We start from the raw sequence: 18,960 nt of genomic DNA on the forward strand, positions 1-18,960 counted from the left end.
GCTTGTATGGACTCTGACCCCGGTTTAATGCAGGGTGATAGCGATGGGGGTCAAGGTTTTGGAACGCACCCAGCCCAGACTTAAGGTAACAATTTGAGGAGGCAGGCAGCAACATTACAGGGTTATGTAACCCATAGTCGCTGGTCCTTAATGACTTCACAGGCCCCCTGGAATGTCCAATTCTCAATAAGTCTACTTTTCACCACTCTGTTTGTGGCAACACAAATAAGGTTTGGTATGGTAACCTGAAACAAATCCCTTGTCTGTGCTGTCCTGTGCTGTGCCGTGTCATGCTGTGCTGTGCAGTGGTGGGGAAAGTACTAAATTGTCATACTTGAGTAAAAGTTAAAGATAAACTTAATAGAAAATTACTAAAGTAAAAGTGAAAGTCACCCAGTAAAATACTATTTGATTAAAAGTCTAAAAGTATCTGGTTTAAAATGTACTGAAATACAGTGGTAGAAAAAGTACTGAATTGTCATAACTGAGTCAAAGTAAAAAGTAAAAGTACATTCTTACTTAAATACTGTGCACCAGACCGGTGGCGATTTTCTAAGACGCATTGGTAGTTTTCAATGGCCACCTGACAACCAGAAATAGCCGTCTAAATTTTAGTTTGGATTCTTTCCATTTTTCTTTTGTTCTGCATTATTTATGCATTCCTGTTCTTTCCCGCTTATCTGCTCACATATCTCTCCTTCAGTATAAACACAGGGAATGAAGATTGGGCTATCATGTACAAAAACAAAGACTCACCCAATTTCAAGATAATTATGTTTCCTACCATTATGACACCATTGATTGATATTCAACGTCAACAGCAGCATTACATTTGCATTCTGCTACAGCAGGACGCTGTAAGCTGACTGGTCCTGTGAATGAATGGCTTGATAAAGATCAATATGGCACCTTGCCACATGTGGTCTTTCCACTCTACACCATTTGTAAAGTGAGGTCATAACCTCAACCTCCCCCCCCCACCACTCCTTTATTGTCTGGGATGTGTCTCAGCTGTGTAGGAAAACTATCCCCCATACAGAATGACCAGCACTGTTTGTCCAGGGGGCAATCCACCCCAACACAGGGGCCTTCAGCCCTATAACATTGAACATCCTCAGCCCAGGCCAGCCGTGATGTCAGCAAGCCTCTGGTGCTTAGGTGACACATTTCCCAGGGGACGGAGCCCAGCCCAGGCCTGGTGCTGCTGCATCATGGGCCAACTCACTCTGCTCTGCTCTACTGACAGTTGTAAACAGCAATTACTTAATGAGGATGCCTGAAGTCCTGCCATGCATGTTGCCCAATTTACTGGGACTCCATTGTGGCTGCCCAATATACTGGTTCTCTTCCTTGGCTGCCCAATCTTCTGGGTCTCCACTGTGGCTGCCCAATATACTGGATCTCCACTGTGGCTGTCCAATATACTGGGTCTCTTCCGTGGCTCCCCAATCTTCTGGGTTTCCACTGTGGATGTCAAATATACTGGGTCTCCACTGTGGCTGCCAAATATACTGGGTCTCCACTGTGGCTGCCCAATTTTCTGGGTCTCCACTGTGGCTGCCCAATAGACTGGGTCTCCTCTGTGGCTGCCAAATATACTGGGTCTCTACTGTGGCTGGCCAATATACTGGGTCTCCACTGTGGCTGCCCAATTTACTGGGTCTCTTCTGTAGATGCCCAATTTTCTGGGTCTCCACTGTGGCTGCCCAATAGACTGGGTCTCCTCTGTGGCTGCCCAGTATACTGGGTCTCCACTGTGGCTGCCCAATATACTGGGTCTCCACTGTGGCTGCCCAATTTACTGGGTCTCTTCTGTAGCTGCCCAATTTTCTGGGTCTCCACTGTGGCTGCCCAATATACTGGGTCTCCACTGTGGCTGCCCAATTTTCTGGGTCTCCACTGTGGCTGCCCAATTTATTGGGTCTCCACTGTGGCTGCCCAATTTACTGGGTCTCCACTGTGGCTGCCCAATTTACTGGGTCTCCACTGTGGCTGCCCAATTTACTGGGTCTCCACTGTGGCTGCCCAGGGAGGGATGCTTTCTTATTATTTTGGGTCCTGATGAAATTATGTCATTGTAAAATAAAGCGGAAACTGCGATCCTTGACGACTGCCCTACTTTTCAAGTTATTTTGGACTTTAACATTGTTACAGGCCATGATATTTCAGGCCATGGTAGTTCTACTTTGTGTGTTCTTTGTCTGAATCTGTCTGCCAATGGATGGGGACATGTTGTACGTTCTTGCTCGATGACAGGCAGCAGGGCAGGGACACTGACATAAAATGTGCCACTCCCAGTGGTGAGGTGAAGAACACATGTTCAGGAGGAGAGAAGAGCAGTTCCTAGCATCATGCCCCATGGGCAGTCTGACTGACTGCCATAATTGCAGTATATGTGGGAGAGATGCATGCCTCAATTGGTAAAATCTTGCCCAAAGTAATGATTGACACATTTGACTGCTCACTTGCCTACAGCATGTTTCTGTTACATCAAACCCTTATTGTTTTTAGGTGCGTGTGTGTGTTGCACAATCTAAGCAGTAGGCGGTAATGTTTGGTTACTTACTACCTGCATAAGAGGTGTAGTTGTGTCCAATTTTTTAAAGACATCTACTGAGGCAGTAGGAGTAGGCAACCTGTTGAATGCCACCCCAAGTTAGGCTAGTGCCGGTCTATCAGCCGTGTCGTAGTATGCGCACTGACTTTAACCCTCCCCCTTAACAAAGTCAAATTACCATTGGCTTTCATGTCATAGCGTCATTGAGAAAGCCTGGCGCTGAGACAGAGCTCAATTTTGGGACTGTCTATCCACACGCAAACCAACATACCGCGCTTGTCTTGATTGCAGCTGCGGTGTATTACCAGTTCCTTCATATTTGAATGATTAATCTTTCTATTTCTCGTCAGTCAACGTCTATTTCTGAGGGTCGCAGAATTCACCTGGGCATTTTTTTGTGCTGAAAAGTTTGCTGTTCTATTACAACATATTTTTCTCTTAATTTATCTTCCTCTGTATTTTTTGTGATGAAATTAACTTGAACGTATAGAACAGCAAATATAACTTCTGTCAAGGAAATATATTTAGCACCTCTCTCCAAACGGACTGCGAAGCAATGATGAACAAGAACGGGATGGTGACAAAGATTCACACGAGAATTAGGACGGATCCTTTCACGAGCAATTATGAGTTGCTTGGCAGAGAATTGGGCAGGTAAATCGCTTGAAATGTTTAATAGTGTACCCTGTCCAGATCATGAAATTTTTAATAGGTTACCCTGTCCAGATCATGAAATGATGCGCTACAATAGGTGTCAATGCGTGCTGCAGTGCGAAGTAAACACGGGAGGCAGGGGTAAACACACTGTTCAGTGTTTTAAAGTGAGAGATTACAAATTGGAAATGTTTGTATTTTTCTCTGCACGTGCAAACGGGAATACGTAAACATTTCACGGTGTCGGCCCAATCCGGATGAGTGGCGCTGACACTGCCATGAAGACTCGATTTGCGCCCATGAAATTGATTTGTGTAGTTGGCATTTTGTTGTTTGTAAGGGAAATCTGTGGGATTTATTCTTTGTGTGAGGCCTAATATTTCTGGAATTTGATTTAAGTATAACCAGCCTTGTCTCATAGACTATACGTAATATAGTAAACGTACATCCGGAATACTTAAATTTAGTGTATGTTACTTTTGGTTAAAAAAAAAATTTGTTTGTTGGCCAGGTGTATAACGCGAACATCTAGCATGCGTGTTGGATTCTCATCATGGATAATTTTAGCAACTTTGAAACTACTTACTACTTTTTTGCTACAAAATAATTTTTGATAGGTTGTTCTCTGTGATTCTTAATGTAAACATTTAGGGCAGTAGTGTATCTGTACAGGCACTCCAGTTATCAGTTCCTTCAAATGTAATGAGTAATTCTGTGTGTCAGGGAAAATGTATGGAGTAAAAAGTACATCATTTTCTATAGGATGTAAAAGTAGTGAAAAATATAAATAGTAAAGTACTGAAGTACTATATCTGTTTTTTTTGGTTGTATCTGTACTTTACTATTTATATTTTTCACTACTTTTACATTCCTATAGCAAACCAGATGGCACAATTACATTTTTTATGTTGGAGTGTGCCCTGGCTATCCCCTAATAAAAAATGTAATTGTGCCATCTGGTTTGCTTAATATTAGGAATTTGAAATTATGTATACTTTTACCTTTTGATACTTAAGTATATTTAAAATGAAATACTTTCAGACTTAAGTAGTATTTTACTGGGTGACTTTTACTTGAGTTATTTTCTATTAAGGTGTCTTTACTTTTACTCAAGTAAGTACCTTTTCCACCACCGAACGTGAGCAGCTAGCGAACGCTAGCAGCCAGCGAACGCTAGCAGCCAGCGAACGCTAGCAGCCAGCGAACGCTAGCAGCCAGCGAACGCTAGCAGCTAGCGAACGCCAGCGAACGCTAGCAGCCAGCGAACGCTAGCAGCCAGCGAACGCTAGCAGCCAGCGAACGCTAGCAGCCAGCGAACGTTCGCTAGGCTAGGAGTTAGGGTTAAGCATCAATGGTGGAAAAGGTACTCACTTGTCATACTTGAGTAAAAGTAAATATATCATACTAAATGAATGATGGACAGCCACAAATGAATACATACCATATGAAACATGTCATACTAAATGGAGTGTTCGGATGACACCAACGCAGGCGCATATTTTCAGTCGCAATAAAGAGCATCATCATTATGTCTCTCTTGTAGTCCGAGAGCTGGTTTTGTTTTGGTATGTAGGCTACATGCTTTTCATGGCTGATTTTCCATGAGTAAGGACTTGAGATGATACATGTGATGCTAAATCAACCTTGTTTTTCTGTGTGCTGTTTATTTTGGGGTGGATGGTATGTTGAATGTTACTTAATTCTACAACGGGACCATTTTTATGCTCATGATACACCTACAGTATCAAGACTAGCACACAAAAAATGTCCTCCATTTGTAATTTATCCCTAGCCTCAATCAATGGCTTGTGAGACTTCTTTGATTCTCCTTCAATTGTGCCACATTCTGTCCCTTGTAAACTGAATTGAGATAATAATTTTACCCTATCTCTCCCCTCTTTAACTGTTACTGCTGTGGGGGCCCTCTGTAGAAAGGTGAATATGCAATGCATTTTACCACCCCAGTATTATTAGCATGAAATATGCTCTGACCTACATGTACCATCACTGGTCTCAGTAGCTCCCTATCTCTATATCTCCACCATCCAAGGAATCTCTGGCACACACACAAGCTATTAACACAGGAAGAGATGTTTGCTATTATTCTGTTTGTTCCAGAATCCAGACCATGCCTACAGCCTCACCCATGGCTGTTTGTTTGGGATTGTTACAGTGGGCTAATTCCCTGCCAATCAGCCCTGTTTTGTCCTGGAGGTCAGGTTGGGGGATAACGTGCAATTACCATCAGTCTCCCTCCGCCCTGCTCCGGCCCCCTGTTGTTCTCCACAGATCAGCGAGTGTGACCTACAATGCATTTGAACCCAGACACTAAAATGTGTGCATTCCAAGGCAGTTGAATTGGGGGGGGGGGGGGGTCTCAGAGATGTTAAACTCCTGTTAAAATGCCAGTAGCCAGGATACTACTTCCCTAGGGTCAAAATGTTTTATTTCTAACCTGTTGACAAGGATTATTAACTCATCTGGACTTGGGTCATCGCATCGTTTCTGTCTCAGATGATATTGTACCAATACCCCATGCAACCGTCCTTTATAACTTCATGGGGAGTGGGAGACAGGGAGGTGTTACATGTTTCTCTCTTTTCTGGATAGTATGAAGTCGGGTGCTAAATAAAGACTCATTCACATTGGCAGTTTGTAGCAGCCAGATTTCCCTGTCTGACACCATGGGACATCCTGGGCTAGCAGCCAGGACCTGGGGGGAGCTGTTTGAGCTCCGAGCGAGCTCAGCTTCCTCTCAGCACTTCTTCCGCCCCCATCTCTCTCTCCTCCTCATCCTCCCCTCATTACCTCCTCGCCCCCACAACATCCTGATCTGGCCTCATAAATCCCATTAAGTGCAGGAATGTGAGCTGTGTTGGATGCCAGAAGAGCAGCTTGTCAAGATTTAGATGGCCAGTAGAAGAGGAGGGATGGATCCCCCCCCCCCTTCTCTCTCTTCTTCACTATGTTTGAGACATTGTGGCCCCTGGTAAACCTGCAGTAACACCTTTTGAAGGCTTCTGAAATCTGCCCTGATTGCTTCCCTTCAATGACCCCCCCTCCCCTCCCTCTCTGTAAATATACTCTCACAAAAATCAGGCATTTAGATAACGTAGAAGAGTTTTGACTTTGAGAACAAGTTACAAGAGTTGACATGAAAGATATTGACTTTGAATTAGTAGGATCAGCCTGTTTTCTAGGTCAAATGGGTGTCCTCTGATGTTTACTTAGCCTAGATTTTTACTATCTTCACTATGATTTAGAAGGACAGCAAAAGGGTTGTCAACAAAAATGTGTAGGTTTTTGTGTAGTCTGAGAGGAGTTTATGAAGAGGAATCCAGCCTGTACTGTGTGAGGCAGCTGAAGGTGATCAGCTGTCTGTGTTTCTCAAAAGGGGAGTGACTCATGTCTGGGTCACTCCCCTTTCGAGAAAAACAGTTTCTCAGTTAAATTAGTGCCATCACTATGCATACTGAATGAAAACTTCCTTTTATGATCCCCTGTTGATTTGGGGAGTGACACACCACATACATGCAGACATGATGACGTGAAGCTGCATAATGATACATCTGCAAATCAGGCATTGGTGTGTCTGCATAATTGCCTTTTCTGTGGGATTTGGGATTTTCACAAAATGTTAAAGACAAACTTCAAGTGGCAGATGTGATTTCTGTCTGAGTGTCTCTAAGGAGCAGCTTCCTGCTCAAGGAGAAGGCTGAAAGTCATGTATTCTCTCATGGGTCAGACATTTGAAGCATGTTGAATTTTATGTCTGTATCCACCTATAACCCCTGTGCTCTTGTCTCTGGTGTGTTACTACAGACAGTGTGTGTGAAAACAGCAGGGTAATGATGGCCTAGTTTAGCAACCTTTGACCTGTTGTCACCATCTTAAAAGGCCTCCTGTTGCTCCTCAGCATCGCCTGTGGTTTCTTTTAATATCATCGGCAGTTCCCAGCACAGAGGTAGCTGCTCTGAACTTGGGGAATTGGCTAATTAAAGGAGAAAGGCTTTGACTTTGACTGGTTTGGGTCTGTTTGATTTGGAACAATGTGCCCTAGCAATCCTCACTAGGGCTGGGAACCAGTGAGGGTGAAGAAAGGGGAAGGAGGAACAGCCCACAGGGAATGGGCTTGTGCCAGCTAACATCCAGGAGGAATAGCAGGCTTAGGTTTACAGTACAGCCAGCCTGGAGGTAATGACCAGCACCAAGTTTACACTCCCTCTCCATACAGACACTGCTTTTAATAGCAGAACTGTAGGGATGCCATTGTCTACCTGTGCAGTTTTTATGAATGGTTGCCTTTCACTGCCAGGCTCTGTCTGGCCAAAGACATTGACTCCAAAACAGTGTCTGTTGTATGTCAAGTAACATGGCAGAAACAGTTGTCAGTTGAACCAGGGAAGCGAGGGAAGGCCAAAATTCATTAACAGGGATGCCAAATGATTTGGTAAGTGAAGTTGCGGACTCAGTTTTTTCAGAGGTTAGGAGGACTCTGCTGTGGCCTCCTGGACCCACTTCTCCCCGAGTCTAGCCCCAGGGAAGTGGGTGGTCCAGGTCCTAGTGCAGGTGCTGCCATGTTTGCTGGTCAGCCTGCACAGGCCTTTGTGTGGCTGTCCGAGGAGATTTAGGGTCCTGCTTAAGGTCTGGGTGGAGGCGTTTGGGAATTCCATTTGTCCCCCGCTGCTGTCAGCTGTAAGAATGGGAAGTGTACAAGGCTCCGTTATCACCCTGGGATAGTGTTTGTAGAAGGCTGGACACAGTGGGGTGATTCTACACATTGGATTTCCTGCCCACACCCGCAGCCTGACCCACAACACCTCTGCTGAATCCATCAATGTATGCAGCAGCAAATGGAATGCTCAGATGGTATTCTAGAATTGTGGTTGTACGTTCCTCTTTTCTTTTCTCTGGGGGTGGGGCTTGTGGACAGACAAGCCCAGCTGTTGCACTCCTCTCTTTATGTTGACTTTTAAAGAGTGCTATTAGTCTTATTTCCCCCTCCCCCCTCCCCCGCCTGTCCATACAGCCACGCAGGAGTGACAGTTGGGGCCCACCTCCTGCCTGTCAGGCCCTCCACCGAGGAGGAAGAGGAGAGAAGGAAATCTTACTACATTGATGAGGGAGCCTATCACTTGGTGCTCCTCATCAGTCCTATATTGCATAACAATGGTTGATAACTCTGTGTATCCCTCTGTTTTGTAATACCACTCAGTCCACCTCTTCAATTTCCTTGGTGGTCTTTCAGTGGCCTGTGCATCCTACCTATTGTAATCTGTTTCACTGCACTGCATTTATTTTATTTTTTTGCTTTATTGGTTGTGTCATAATTGTTTGGAGCTCTGTGATGTAATTGCTGTTTATCTCTCCCATAATTACTCCCTGCAGGTTCATGGCCACAGTCAATCAGATTTACCGATTTTAAAACATTGAAGACAACGAAATCAAACGTGTAAGCCTACTGTAAATGAAACTCTTAATTGTGTTTCTGATTATTCAACATATCCCTTTCCCCCACTATTTTTCTTCTCCCAGGGGAAAGTTTGCTGTGGTGAAGAAGTGCATTGAAAAGGCGACAGGGACTGAGCACGCTGCCAAGTTCTTGAGGAAGCGTCGGAAGGGCGAGGACTGCCGCATGGACATCCTCAACGAGATCGCTGTTCTGGAGTCAGCCAAGGCTAACCCTTATGTGGTGGCTCTGCATGAGGTCTACGAGACCAACTCTGAGATCATCCTCATCCTCGAGTGGTGAGTAAACTCGCATGCATCAAAACGCAAAGACCATGGAAAAACGTGGTGTGCACAGTATGTGAGTGTGTGTTTGGATCTCTGCACCACCCTTAGCTCATGTCGCCAGTGATGGGAGAAAAGGCTGGTGATGGTAATCTAGACGACCTCTTAAACTCTCCGTACATGTTGATGCTCCACCACAATGCAGCACTGGCAGGAAAAACGGGATGAAATGATAAGGTTCCTAATGAGGAGGGAAATGAGAACCCATTATGCGCCATTTACCGAAAACTTTCAGTATCTGCAGGTTCTTCTCTTTCTGCGTAGTTTCGAGAGGTTTTGATGCGGTCGCCTGAGTAAAAATGTAGTCTGCTCATATAAAACATGGGATTTTTTTAATGTCCTCTTTTGTTTCAAAACCGCATGAGATCTTGCGTGGACAGGATGTTGAGTGACGCGAATGTCAGAGCGTTGAATTTCTTGAAAAATTGTAGATTACATCTCTCCAGTCTAACCCTCACATGTCAACTTCCTGTGTTTGCACTCTTACTGCTGAGGATGCAGCTGCGTGTCACTCAAGAGTTTCTCACCTTGAAAAACAGCTGCACGCACGCCAAACACACGCAGGCCTGCTTGAACCTTGTAACCTTATAAGGAAATGATAACTCCCCTGTGGTTGGTCGCTGTGCTCATAGCCACATCTCCGATTCTTGTTACCTTGCCTGACTATGATTGTGTCAGTGCTTCTATAAACAGACGGTTGAAGATGGACCAAATGACTCCATTTTGAAGATTCTTGAGAATAAGTATTTGTCACGTGATACATTTTTAAGGAAAAACTAGCATCAGTCAAATTATTCCATCATGCTTCAAAGCATCCATTCCATCCAAACACAGGTGAACCAGTCAGGATCTGAGCTGCATCCATCTGATCAACAAAGCAATGAGGTCAGGGTGGAAGGAAAGGCTCTGTCTGGTCTGGTGTCATATCCTATGACTACTATCTAGCGTATGTGTCATGGCTGTCCTCCATGACCACTCTGGTCTCATTCTAATTAGGAGCCAGAGATGGTAACAAGCATCGTAATGATCCCCAAGCCCCATTACAAATAGACAACACCCCACCAACCAGTTAATCTAGAAGACCAAAAGACTGTGTCCCCTCCCGACCCTGGTGGGTGGTTTATGACCAGACATCTCCACCCATTCCCGTCCTAGACACAATGCTCCCGCAGAACAAAAGGTTCCCTATAGGGGGGGTGGTGGTATGTGCTTGGCCTTGGACCCCAGTTCGAAAGAGGAAGCAGAGCCACTATTTCCTGCCTGCAGGGGCAGGCACTGGTCCATAGCCCTGCACTAGCTGCCAGATAACTTTGCGCTTCATTGTGCTGTCGTCCTTTGACTGTCTGAAAGTTTTGGAGATTCTTTGGAGGCCTATGTTCATCCAGATCCCAGTATAGGTTATGGTTCCTAGTGAAATCCCCTACTAACCTGGTAATCTGCAGCCATTGAGATGCTGTTGCAGCCTGTATGACTGTGAACTCTTTGCCTGTTAAAGGGCTCTCTGACCTCAGCGTGGGCTAACTTTGCTGCAAACCAGAGAATAATGTTCCATTTCCTGTGGGTTTACATAGAAGCAGTTAGTAATGCTCCCAAAAATAGAAAACACACACACATACAAAGTAGCATGCGCATACACACACACTCATACTCACACATTGGTCTGCACATAGCCACAACCACATCCCCACGCAACGTATGAGAAATGGGAGCGAGAAACAAACTTTTCCTCATCAGTAAGTCTAAACCCAGTCTGTGCGAGCACCACACATAATGACTAGTCTAACCGAAAATGCCACTTTAATGAGAAATTAACCTGCATCATCTCTGCTTAGAACGCATTCTGACGGTTTAATCATAATGGTTTTCTGTACTAGGGGCACAGTCCATGGCCTGCTTCTGATGGTGGTGAATAGTTGCACGAAGTTAATGTCTTCAATGCTTCTCCAACAAACATTAGATTGTCATCAGTGTTCCCAACTCTCTACATGTCTTGTCAAGGAAACCCATGATGTTACCAGAGATCAAACAACCTTCTAGGATGAGACTAAACATCTTAAGTTTTTGTCATATTGACAAATACAGTATTGTGCAGGTGCATTTCTAGAGATCTACATTATATGTGGGAAAATGAGATGAACCAAGTCAACCGACGTTTGTTTTTCAAGGTCAGTGTACGCACGGCGACGGTTTGGTCCAACCCTCAGTCACTACATAGTTGTTTATCTGGCAAACAATATGAGTTACACGTTTTGTGAATACTGTACTTAGCCGTTTCACCTCAGTCTTTGAACTCATGACACTGCTGTAAACTCTGAGGTAACTTCAGATAAGAGGAACTCAAAATCTTAACCAATTACAGGCAATCGGATAGTCTTGGGAATGGCAGTCGGGTCCACAGATTGCCCGGCCAATCATAACCCGAGAGCAGCTTTAAAGCTTTACAGGGTATGTTGATGAAAATGTAGCACTTTGACTCATTCAAGCTTGATCTTTCAGCGCTGGTGGAATCATTCCTGAGGTTATTTTTTCTAGAACAGTTTTTCAGCCCCTCTGTAATTGGGAAAGAGGATGATGATGTTGTTGTTTTTTCTCCCCATCTGTCCTCTTAATTCTGCTTTCATCCTCAAGTGTAACTGTATCTGATGTTTTTGTGTGGGTTTTGAAACCTCTTACGTAATGCAAATTGAAACCCTCACCTCCAGTCCATGTCAGCTATTTATCTTTGTCACTTCAAAATGTACGCAGTCCTCGGTTAAGTAAATGGATTATATACGAGTCTTTGACACACATCTCCACTGTCTGACATGGACTGGCCTTCATTTAAAACTGCAATATATTCTTCAGGAAATCTTTTTAGGAACTAGTAAGTGTTTTTGAGGATGAGGGCTGTCTAATAAATTGTATTTCAATTTTGTAAATGGAAAAAGCTCCTTGAACAGCTGTTTTGTACTGAGTTCTCTTCGTTCTAGTGAAGGTTTGACACCTCAAGTCTCCTGTAATGGAGGATGAGTGTTGTCACAGCATGTCCTCATTTAGATGAGACTAACTCTGAAACCAGAGTCTATGTACTGTGCTGAGTACACAATGCAGTCAACACACAGGCCGTGTGAGAAGTGATCAGTAGTAGGCTTTGAGGTTTGGTAGCTGGCCAGCAAGAGTAAAATGCCTATTCCTGGAGATCTTAAGCCCAGACTAACCAAGTTGGCTTGTGAGAATGCAGCCAATATTGTGAAGCACATACGTAAATACACACTCTGTCCCACATCCTCTCGTTGAGAAGTCATGGCTCGTCGGTCTTCAGCTCATTCTCAAGTAGCTCTTTGCCCGCCCTCCGCCCAACCCTAATGTTCTGTGGGTGACGGCTACTGTGAATCTCTTTGATGGGACTCTGCACAGTTATTCTGTCGTAAGTGGATGGGAAACCTTTCCATGTCATCTGTCTGCTGACTGACAGTGGGGAGACTGATCCACTGAGGCATAGAGGGAGAAATGAGACCATACAAACATGATGGCAGGAGATGTATCAGATCTTTCCGTAGCTTGGAGAGTATGTCCTCAGTCCATTTAATTTCTACAGGATGGCTCTTGTTAGTACTAAAAGCCTTGTCTCCTCCTAGATGAGAGTTTATTGAAGTATTTTGGAGGGTATTTTTGTTTTCGCCTTTTGGTAAATAGTTAAAACTGGGAAAGGAAGGGGTGGGATAATTAGACCTATTTGAGTCAATTGTATTAAATTGAGACCCAGCACATGGAACGGAGAACGATGAGTGGCACAATGTATTTTTTTTTTTTTTTTTTAAATCATGCAGTTGTCAGCAAGCATAAATCAAAGCCATGCTTCCAACGACAGTCTCATTTACTCTATCCTAAAACTGGTCAACTAGGACTGCTATGCATATTTGGTATACATGTGTACTGTAGGGACTTTGGTCCCCTTTCTTCTTTTAGTAGTCTTCCACCAACACTTTTTTTTGGGGGGGGGGGGTCAAAAGAGGCAGCCAGCATTAAATGTGTGGAGCCCCAAGCGAAAGGGGATTTATATGGCGCAATGATGGATATCCAGAAAAACACAATCTCATATTTTCACAGCTGAGGACAGTAAAGGTAGGGATGCAACAGTGCGGAGCTACCCAGGGATTAGATGGTGTGGTTATGTAACAGTTATGCCCGGGCCATGGTCACAGATAAAAAGCATGTGTGCTGACTAAATCCCCCACACATGGCTGTGCTATTTGGCAAACGTCCTCTCTCCAGGCTTTTCATCTGCTTTGGAGAAACATCCAACATAAATCTGCCATGTCCCGGATGGCATTGCTTACCACTGTTACACAAGCATGACAAGAATTGACAAACCAGGCATTTGCCTTAACAAAAATGAGATGTCAGCATTTTAATTTGTTAATTGGCCTTTCTATTTTCTAAGTGGATCCAAAAAATAGGACAACCCCCCCCCCCCCCCCTGCCCCCGCCCACACTAATCCTGAGCAGTTGGAAGTGTGTGCCCAGATTGGATAAACTTCCAATTTTGGGGGAGCGACACAGCAGTGTGGTGGTAATCCACTACTGTAAACTATGGGATTGTTTCCGTGTGCTGTCACTGTCTCAAGTCTTAGGTAACTCTTTATTATACGACAGGGATCTCTAGTTTGAAATTCTTTCCCCTTCGTTTTTTGTTTTTGACTTAACTGATCTGGAATGTGTAACTCTGGAAAGCCTTATCTGGGGCTGGCACTGACTGATATGGGTCCTCGTATCTCGAGTCAAAGCTGAGGTCAGGGAGGCACCATTTTTCTTCTGATTTCCGCGTGGGAACGTCGGAGTGCCACACAGGAGTCATATGCTTTGTGTGTGGATGTGGAGCACGGACCCTGTTCCCAAGCCCAAAGTACAATAACCACAGGGCCAGTTGCGTAACACTTCACTGTGTATGTGATAACGGGATAGGGGTGGGATTGGCATTGTCGCCATGTTTGAGTTGATAGTTGTACAAATGCAGTGATTTACAGAGTAAGGGTGTAGACTTCATGCGTGTAAATGCTCAGTAAAAACTACAGATATGATAAACATGTACTGTTTGTTGTTCATCTCATCACTATGGGTCTATTTTGATCCTCATTTGCCTCTGTGTTTTCCAGTGCTGCCGGTGGAGAGATCTTCAACCAGTGTGTTGCGGAGAACGATGAGGCCTTCACAGAGAAGGATGTGATCAGGTTGGCCAGACAGATCCTCACCGGCGTGGCCTGTCTGCACAGCAACAATGTGGTCCACTTGGACCTGAAGGTCAGTAAAAAGCTCTTCTTGGAACCCAAAACCAAATCCGCTGCAAGTTACGGCTGTCAAAGCGAGACTAGTAAAAAAACTCTCAACTGCCATATTTCTCCCCTTAAGCAATGAGAACCCCTTAACGTGGCAGAGCAATAACTCTCCCCTGTATTCTAGCAAATAAAGACGCCCATCCAAGTTACTCTGTTAGCTTTTAAACGGGTGACAACTGTTTGTATGTGAATGCTGCATAGTTTTTGTCCTGTAGTTCCTGCTCTTACATATGAACCCTGTCAGGGTCTGGTTTCTCTTTAGGACTTATTTTGTAAATACTGCAGGGTTGTGTGTAACAGAAGACACAGAACAAAAGCTGTACGTCTTATAGGTCTGTTTGTCTGCCCAGTGATGTCAAAAACATTTGTATTGTTGATAATGATGAATAAAAAACTGTTTTGGAACATGTTAGAACTTGGCAGGCAGGTTATAGATGGACTCCTCTGATCCTGCGGGTTTATGAGCAGGGTTTTGGGGTGAGGGGGACTGAACCGATTGTCCTCAGACTAGATTTGATTGGCTACCCATTTTTCCCTTTCTACTCCCCCAGTGATAGACAATATTAAATCTATTCCTGGTGAAATGTCACAGGCTTGCTGTCTCTGGCTCTGGTCTGTCTCTCTTGGTCCTTCATTTATCCTAGATTTTTCTATTTTATTTCACCTTTTATTTAACTAGGCAAGTCAGTTAAAAACAAGTTCTTATTTACAATGATGGCCTACCCCACCAAACCCTCCCCTTACCCAGACGACACTGGGCCAATTGTGCACCACCCTATGGGATTCCCGATCACGGCTGGTTGTGATACAGCCCGGGATTGAACCTGGGTGTGTAATGACAGCTCTCGCGATGCAGTGCCTTAGACCGCTGTGCCACTTGATCCCCCAAGATGTCCTGGCCAAAGGCCCCAGGCCAGGAATCTAGCCAGTATGACCTAGAGGTTAAGCATCGTATATGATATAGGAGCCATCTAATGTGATAGGCCCGCCAAGACATCCCACCTTTCCTAGGAATCCTCTAATAGGCTAAGGGGATGAACCTGGTTTAGTGATATTGAATCTCTGAGGCTATACACTCTGTGGGTTTGTCTTATTCATGTAGAGGTAGATTAGACTCTTTAGTGGAAGGCCTTGAGGCTCAATGACTACTCAACTGATTAACTATCTATCAAGCATGGTATGTGACCTCTGACTGTAAATTCACTTACCACGCACTCTTTGGATTTGGTCTTATCTGTCTATCTCGGTCTTGCCCCTCAGCCCCAGAACATCCTGCTGACCAGTGCCATCCCACTGGGTGATATCCGCATCGTGGACTTTGGCCTGTCCAGAAGCATGGACAGTGTGACAGAAGTCCGAGAGATCCTGGGCACCCCGGAGTATGTGGGTGAGTCCTGCCTCCTGGCTTCTGCAGTCAGATTATATCAATAAGGAAGATAGATAAGCAATTCTTAACTTCAGTACTGTAAAAATGTTTATCAGGACTAATTGGCGTTGTCTATGCTATTCCAGCTCCAGAGATCCTGAACTATGAACCCATCAGCATAGCGACAGACATGTGGTGAGTATGAGCTAAAGAGACAGTGTCAAGCAGATATCAGCTAGTGTCTTCAATACATCTTGGTTTTTCCAGAAGCCATAAAATATTGATCACCAGCCAGCTCCACAGTGGAAATCTGAGAAAAATACCTCCCCATGTCTTGTAGTCTGACACCTTTCCCTCCTCATCTCTCAGGTCCATAGGGGTCCTGACCTACGTCATGCTGACGGGCGAGTCTCCGTTCCTGGGGGACAACAAGCAGGAGACCTTCCTGAACATCTCCCAGGTCAATGTGGACTACTCCCAGGATGCCTTCGAGGGCGTCTCCTCCCTCGCCATTGACTTCATCAAGACCCTGCTGCTCAAAAACCCCAGGTGAGGAACAGGATAGGTTCAAGACTCAACACTCAATCAGTTCAGTGCCACAGCCCGACAGATGTTCTCCCACATGTCCCGTGGTGAGTTCAACACTGATTAACAGGTGAATGATGTCATTCATACTGCTGTTTGCAGCACATCCTCGTTATGTCTCCCGATGCGTGGTAACGTATATTAATAATTTAATATAAGGATACTGGTCCTTGTTACGTTTCGACTATGAACACATTCTGTGTCACCACTGTCCCTATTTGATCAAGTGTTCCAGCACAGAAGGGCTAGATACTGTATGTCACCATGTCTCAATGACAAACAGCAGTAGTCTATCGCTGTGATCCAGGGCCATAATCTTCACTCAATATAATTTAATTGCTGCAGATTATCGGCAGTATAATTTATTTTTTAAGTGGAAAAATTCCTGTGTGTCTGAGTTTCCCAAAAAGGGGAAAAGACTGGGATGAAACAGTGGGCTTTGGTGGTTTTTCAAAAAGACTGTCAGGGAAAGAAGAGTGTCTGAGGGAATGGGAGGGACAGGAAGTTATATAACTGCATATTTGTCACCTTTTTACCATTGGCTTTCCTTTACATATATTCACATTAGCTATTTCAGTTTTACTTTCAAAACTGATGAACAGAAGCTTTAAAGTCCTTGCTGCCTAGACATTGATGATTGATTTGAGGTCTGACACGCATCCTCTGTCTGTGTGTCCACAGGAAGAGAGCCACTGCAGCGGAGTGCCTTAACCACCCCTGGCTGACTGGACCAACTGACCTCTACACCCAGCTCCACGCCAGCTCTCTACCCTCATTGGACGAGCCTGAGACCAGCCAATCAGAGTCTGAGCCTGAGAGCCCGGCACCCTCCCCAGAGCTGGAGAGCATGGGTTCGTACCTGATATGCCCCGGTCAAGTAGACCTGAAGACAGGCCGCAATGCCTTTTCCTTCACTTCTGAGCCCTTCCCCGCACTGCCAGAGATCCAACAGGAGCTCATCTGCTGAGGAAGGGCTCCACTAGGACACTGTGTGTAGTGACTGACTGGACTGCTGTCACAGAATGGACACTGTCTGGAAGCCAGTGAGACCTGGTCTGGTCCGATGCAGGGCCTCCAGCTCTGTTTGACTCTGTATGTGTGCTGCTGCTACTGCTGCGATGGATGTGATATCTGTCTGAGCTCAGCTGACCGTGTGCAGTAAATCCATGCGTGTTTGATGCATGTTACCCTGTGCTGATAGTGTGCTGATGTGTGGCGTCTGGTAATGAGCCACACTGACACACTTTAATGCATGTGTAGCGAGGGTACTGTAACTGTATGAGTGCTGTGAATGGAAGGAGTGGGCCAGTTCTTTGTGCTCGGCTATGAAGACTAGAACAGTGGGACTGACTTCATCCATCACTTGGTCTGGTCTGCACTCTCAGTGAAGGAACTCCTGCTTTGTCTTAGGCTGGGTTGATCCCTTGTTGGCTCTCACCTTGGCTGCCCTTCATGTTCCACTCCCTCACCGACCTTTGAACCAGGACTTCGCCTCTCCTTTGTGAGGATGTAACTGCTGAGAGGAAATGACGTTGGCCAACAGGAAGTTGGAACCACTTTGCTTTTTGTTGAGGTCTGAACCTTATATGCCTTTCATGATGATGTTGATTATGAAGGATGCCAATGTGGTCAGACAGATGTCCCTAGATGAGATGCTGCCTACGCATCAAAGGAAAACTGACTGTGTTAGGGGAGTGCCCTCACAGAAACCAGTCAGAAGGGTTAAATAGTCTTCTCTGATTTTGTTTGTGTTCATATGACCACTTCAGGCCTCCAAACATAGAAAGCCATCTCAATCACCACATCTAATTAAATCACATCCTTTGTTTAGTGTAAGGACAATCTTGATGTCAATTTAAAGCACTTTTTATTTTAAAAATGAACTACACAAATGATCAAAGTATTAACCAAAGTCTTGATGAAATGGCTCAAAAAGCACAGTTTAGTTGAATGATTAATTAAGACACAAATGTACATGTCCACTTCCCACCATCTGTTGTTAATATATTTACATCACCCGTTTCCACCAAGTGCCATATAGTTCACCTGCTGTGTTTCTGTTTATTCTTGTAAGACTTTTGTTGTTGTTGCTATTGTTGCACAATTTCCATGTACTCATCTTTGAAATATCAGTTTGCCATATTGGATATGTCACATTATATTTCCCTTCAGGCTTTGTGAACAATGTCTTTTTGAAAGGAAGTGACTAGGATTCAATGATGTCATAATTTTGAATTGTGGCGTTTAATGACAGTTCAATGAATTGCAACCAATTGAAAGGCTTTGAAGAAAGCTCCTTTGGATATGTGGTGTTTGAGAGTGAAGAGAAATTACTCTTGAGGACTTCTCAAATTACTGAAGTGTGTATTGTTTGATAGTGTAAGAATAATCTGTAAAATATTTTAAGATCCATAATGTATGAACATTTTAATAATTATTGTACGCCTCTTTTTTTCTTTTTTTAAAATCTCGACTCTGTACTTGTGACTTTCATTCCTGGTTACTGCTCATGAATTTCAGGCAGGTTTGCACTTGTGTCCAGGTGGACGTTACATTGAAATTAATAAATATTGATGGCATTCCTCGCAAAAATTTATCGAAGAACAATAAATGTACATTTTGTATTAAACTATTCATCTTGATGAATTTACTTCATTGTGTGCTCTGTTTAGGCATGGATGATGGCTCTG

At 44.4% G+C, this 18,960-nt stretch overlaps 1 protein-coding gene across 1 annotated transcript; it reads left to right on the forward strand.

Moving 5' to 3' along the window:
• Nucleotides 1-2,628: 2,628 nt before the first annotated feature.
• LOC135555715 (serine/threonine-protein kinase 17A-like) lies at nt 2,629-18,916 on the forward strand. Its single transcript, XM_064988397.1, has 7 exons — nt 2,629-3,211; nt 8,747-8,959; nt 14,140-14,284; nt 15,580-15,706; nt 15,832-15,880; nt 16,055-16,234; nt 16,952-18,916. Exons 1-7 carry the CDS (start codon nt 3,114-3,116, stop codon nt 17,235-17,237), a joined length of 1,098 nt encoding a protein of 365 aa, XP_064844469.1. The 5' UTR covers nt 2,629-3,113; the 3' UTR covers nt 17,238-18,916.
• The last annotated feature ends 44 nt before the right edge of the window (nt 18,917-18,960 follow it).

Source organism: Oncorhynchus masou, chromosome 15 (assembly GCF_036934945.1).
Source record: "Oncorhynchus masou masou isolate Uvic2021 chromosome 15, UVic_Omas_1.1, whole genome shotgun sequence".
Lineage (NCBI taxonomy): Eukaryota > Metazoa > Chordata > Actinopteri > Salmoniformes > Salmonidae > Oncorhynchus > Oncorhynchus masou.

What these genes read in the sequence shown, in the direction of transcription:
- LOC135555715 (XM_064988397.1), top strand. Translation starts at nt 3,114, where the DNA reads ATGATGAACAAGAACGGGATGGTGACAAAGATTCACACGAGAATTAGG. An exon ending in AGCATAGCGACAGACATGTG is followed by an intron (nt 15,881 to 16,054) that starts GTGAGTATGAGC and finishes CTCATCTCTCAG; the next exon opens with GTCCATAGGGGTCCTGACCT. An exon ending in CTGCTGCTCAAAAACCCCAG is followed by an intron (nt 16,235 to 16,951) that starts GTGAGGAACAGG and finishes GTGTGTCCACAG; the next exon opens with GAAGAGAGCCACTGCAGCGG.